Source organism: Alligator sinensis, unplaced genomic scaffold (assembly GCF_000455745.1).
Source record: "Alligator sinensis unplaced genomic scaffold, ASM45574v1 scaffold502_1, whole genome shotgun sequence".
NCBI lineage: Eukaryota > Metazoa > Chordata > Crocodylia > Alligatoridae > Alligator > Alligator sinensis.
In genome coordinates, this window is record NW_005841896.1 from 2726426 (window position 1) to 2731392 (window position 4967).

The 4967-nt window shown below is 38.5% G+C and overlaps 1 protein-coding gene across 4 annotated transcripts in view; it reads left to right on the plus strand.

The window, feature by feature from the left end:
• PDE3B (phosphodiesterase 3B) overlaps positions 1–3970 on the plus strand; it is a 165021-nt gene extending 161051 nt beyond the window's left edge. For 3 of the 4 annotated variants that reach the window (XM_006018231.1, XM_025197418.1, XM_025197419.1), the window contains 2 exons: positions 1373–1619; positions 3204–3970. In XM_006018231.1, the coding sequence (XP_006018293.1) occupies positions 1373–1619; positions 3204–3433 (477 nt within the window). In that variant the 3' untranslated portion in view covers positions 3434–3970. Of the gene's footprint in view, positions 1–28; positions 69–1372; positions 1620–3203 lie in introns of those variants that run through there. The other variant, XM_025197420.1, reaches the window with a different exon arrangement.
• Positions 3971–4967: the final 997 nt, after the last annotated feature.

Consider the following 4967-nt stretch of genomic DNA (forward strand, 5'->3'; position numbering starts at 1 on the left):
TTTCCATCTTACTTTTCTCCATTTCCAGCATCAAACTGGAAGGAGGAAAGAGAAAAGGGGAGAGAAAGGTAGGGGAGAAAACAAAGATTTAAATTTTTTTTTCCATTTTGTTGCCAAAAAGCTAAAAAATTTCATCAGAAGCTGAAAGTCTTTTCAAGCTGTTGTTCCATCAAAAAGCCATTTTATGTTGATAAAGCACATTGATGAAGAATTTGATCAGTGTTGTAACTTAGTTGCATAGAATCCTTTTAGGTCAAAATTCATATATGTGTACCACCTTTACCTCTGATATCAGTGCAATACTGGGAACAATATTTGTGAATTAACTACTGGTTTAAAGGTGGCAGAGAGAACATAGAACTTTTAATGGATCCTAAAATTAGTCAGTAATGACTTTGGAGTGAGTTTTTGAAAAATAAAGGTAGATTTAAAGTGCAGGAAAAGCTTTAGTTAATACAAGCTTTATTTAATATTGCGAACCTAAATGCTTATCTCTGAATAATGCTATTTAAAGATAAATAACATTTGATTGAGGAAACATTACTAATATATTTAGTCACCAGTCATTTAAGATTTATATAGTCTGAAAATGACTGATTTGTTCTTACAAATGTCAACTAAGATTGCCATAACTGAAAGTAATTAGAGAAAAACAATTATTATTTTCGTTTTTCCATCTTGTTGTTTTGTGTGTTTCATGGCCCTTTTAATATCAGCTTTACATTTTCTCTGTGCAGTTAGCTGTCCTCATTTGCTTGTCTGTCTTTGACATAACCACCAGTGGATTATTTTAGGCAGAAGTACCAAGGTGAATTGTAAGCCTTTCTAGACTAGTGTGCACTGTTAAAAAAAAGTCCTCTGTACAGAAACTCCAATGGTACCAAGTCATATCTGAATTGTGAGGCAGAATTCTCTTAGCACTATCATGAACAGTTATTCTTTTCAATTCAGTAAATTTATAAGAATCTTTTCTTACCCAGAAAATCACATACCCTTCCCTTTTCCTTCCCTCTCTTGGGGGGAAGTATCTTGGTACCGTGTCTGGTCAATAGCAGATTACTTCTCCACAAGCTCAGTAAGCACAGTCAGAACTCTGCCATCTGTGCAGGAGTCTTCCACCCCCACGCCCAGGGCAGCGACCCAGCAGTACCACACATGAAAGTGATTTACTCCTCGTTTTGTCTGGAAGTACCATCCTGGCCCACAATCTAGCCCTATTTATTGCAAGTTATCTTAGCTAATTTTTAATCCATTTATATCTTGAATAGTAGGTGCTGAAATGTATTGTTTCTGAGAGAGAGGGAAAACATCAACTTGAGGATAAGTCAGTTAAAAAAAAAAAAAGTTAATTTTATATTTTTAAAATTTTCAGGGCGATGAAGAAGCAAGCCTTGGACTGCCTATTAGCCCCTTCATGGACCGTTCTTCTCCTCAACTTGCAAAATTACAGGAATCATTTATTACTCATATTGTTGGCCCCCTTTGTAATTCATATGATGCAGCTGGCTTGCTTCCAGGCCAGTGGGTGGATGAGGAAGATGATGCAGAAAGTGCTGAAGATGATGATGGAGCACAAATGGAGAGTGAAGATGAAGAAATGGAAGATGATCTTAGTCCAAGTAAGATTAAGCTAGTATATAGGATTTTCGTCAAATGGATTTGCATATGGCAATATTAGTTGAAATTATGCTTCGCAAACATTCACTATTGCATTTTCACATAGGCTACTTAGTGTATACATATATGTACTATATAAACTGGACAGATGTTTCTCCAGGGAGAGTCCCTGTTCTCTCAGGTGAAACTGTGAGTGTACAGATATTCATATTTTTCTCTCAAGAGTAAAGGTGGCCACCTGGGGGGAAAAATAACTTGGGAATAATTCAAGTGAATTGGTTCCTGGGACATTTTCCCTCAGGAGACCTAACATCTGTACAGGGAGGGGGTTCAAAAGAGGCTGCAGAGCCATCCTCTGGAATCTCAGTGAGCTTTCTTCCCTTTCCTACCCTCTTCCCCCAGGGCCAGGGAGAGGCCATATCAGTCCCTGTCATCCAGGGAGCAGAACATGTCCCCTGAATGCTTCAGGCTGAAAAAGTCCAGCACTGAAGAACATAAGGGTCATGTTCTGCTCCTGGCTTTCTTGGTGACCTGGGGTCCGTTCAGGACAGATCAGAACCAGCCAGCCCACCTTCTGAACGAAAACAACCCCAGCCCCAACTGCAGCACTTACGTGGTTGGAATTGCAGGTCCATGTCTGGCTGCATTTGGGTTGGAATCTGGTTTGGGGAGTTCAGGGTGGAGAGGTCTGTGCTCTGGAAGGGCACAGGCCCACCCCCTCCGTTCCCTGACCTGGTAAACTTCTTTCTGGGAAGCACAGCTTCCTGACAAGCTCAAAATCTTCCCTGTTAAAGAAAGCCTCACCAGAGCAAGTAAGAGAGAGCGGGATTTTGAGCTGGAGTTCCTCAGGGGTGTGGTCCTGAGGCAGCGAGCTAATTATTGCTGACCCATGCTCTTGCTTGTGTTCACTATCACTGGGCAGAAAAAGAAGCCTGCAAAGCTCTTTGGGACGCATGCTCTAGGGCAGTGTTTCTCAACCCATGGGCCGCTACCCAAAAGTGGGTCACAAGAATATATGAAAGGGTCATGAACCAACTTAAAAAATGGCTTCCCCTTTAAAGGAGAACAATGTGGGAAATTGTGGTTTTTCCCCTGCAGGAGGGTTGTGGGTGAGGGCCAGGGACTGACCATCAATGTTTCCAAATGGGTCCTGGTACAAAAATGCTCGAGAACCACTGCTCTAGGGAACCCTGGGAGCCCAGGGTCAGCACCACAGGAGCTGTGCTTCTCTGCTTGAACTTCTCTACAGGTTGGTTTTTCTGTCAAGAAAACAAACCTGGGAGAGTTCTGCTGGATGATTTGAACATGTGTATACAGCTGTAAGCAGGAAAAAAACAAAAATTTTGACTTAAAATCAGGATAGAACCTCAATTAGGACTGACAATCTTCTAATTTCTTTTAAGATCTTGATATGTAAAGATACAATCTCAATGTTTGTTAAAAGTGTCCATTTTTACTTGTTAGTTTGACTTCAAAACTTACAGCCATTGTATAAAGTAGCAGTCAGGTTTGATTGCTGTAGCATTCACCCACCCTATATTGGATTCTGACTAGGATAAGAACCAGACATCCTTTTACTTTTACAGAACTACAAAGGAAAAAAGGCAGACGGCGAATATTTTGTCAGCTAATGCACCATCTTAGTAAAAATCACCAGATATGGAAGAAAGCAACTGAAGAAGAAGAAGAAAAAAGTAAATCTGAAGTGAGTAAACTTCAGACAGAGAATACATCATTACCTCAAACAGATGACATTCAGGTTATTGAGGAAGCAGATGAAGAAGATGAACGACAGCTAGAAGAGAAAACTTGTTGAGATGGCTTCTGATGGTGTGCAGTACAGTGTCAGAAACCAGATTTTCATTTTTCACTGTGCTGACTTCAGACTGACGCAGTTCACAAAGTTGAAAGGCCTTAATACTGTGAGAGGATTCTTGCTGTTCCAGCAGAACCCCACTCCTATGCACTTTCACCACATGGAACATAGCAAACGTTATTCAAAGACTGAATGTTGTATACCATGATGCAAAGTTTTTCGTGCCCTAGTTGGTGTAAAAATACCTTGATATGATGCTGCCTTGCTGGATATAGTGCTCTTATTTTCCATGAGGTACCTACAATTTTGAAATTTCAGTGACTTCAGTTACCAAAGTGGCCAGAATTTTTTCTTAACACAGAAATGTTGGGTGGATCCTAATAATATTTTGAGATTTGGATTTAATATAGTTTTTGGATGCAAATGTGACAGAAGTGTCTGCCTATCTGGACACCATATTAACATTGCAGTACAAACCTATTTTGGGGTGTCTGCATAGTGTTTGCTTAATGTAGTTATCTCAGATTGGTTTCACCATTCAGTGACTTTAACACAGAAACTAAGTTCTGATTTTTGTGGTTAAATAATCCCAGGTGCATCTATTTCTGATGCTTTTTTTTTAAACTGTTATGCATAATCTGCCTTTTTATTTTTGCTAAAAATATTCAGGTTTGCAGTGGGTATTCACAATATTTTGTTGATTACAAGGCCATCATCATCTATTGCCTTATTGTTCTGTGGTAGAACATAAAGACCTGTTCAGTTATTTTAATTTTGAAAGGATTTTATTCTTCTAGTCAATGATGCTATATTTTTCCACTCTTACTCAGGATTCATGTTTAAAAACATGTCAGACTTACCACAGCAGATTTTATATAATTTAAAAGCCTGCACCAATGTTAGATGTTAATTTTTTTTGGAAAAGTAAGATCATAATTCATTTATCCTTTGTATGTAAAACTTCTGGGTAATTAAAGTTTTTTTAAAAAAAAAAGTTTCGAAATGGCTGGTGTATAGTTTCCCCTGCCTTAATAAATCATGCATACATACACACATACCATAAATCATGTAAAACCACTTGTGTTAGAGGTAAATAACTGAAATGTTTTAGTACTACCTTAAAAGAAAAGAACAAGAGAACCTACGCATTCCTTGAATAAGTGTATTATAATATTGTCACTGGAATATCGGCATCTCTACATGTCCCATATTTTAATAGGCTTAACTCTCTCATAACACACAGAGTGTATACCCATTTTATCAAGATGTACATCGTGGCTGGTACATATGGCATGCAATCCATTACTATTAAAGTACATTGAATCTTAAGGTTTGGGGCAGGGCTGGGGAAAGGGATAGGCTTATCAGGAAGTCTATACTTGCTACACAATTATTACCAGGACACTTTCTTATGCAAACAGTAAACAAAACTGGTTTTAAAAGTGCATGACTTTTAATACCAAACAAATGTTTAACTTCTGCATAGTCAATATAATATAATAAGCCTAGATATGTGTTTTTCATTCACCCTGCA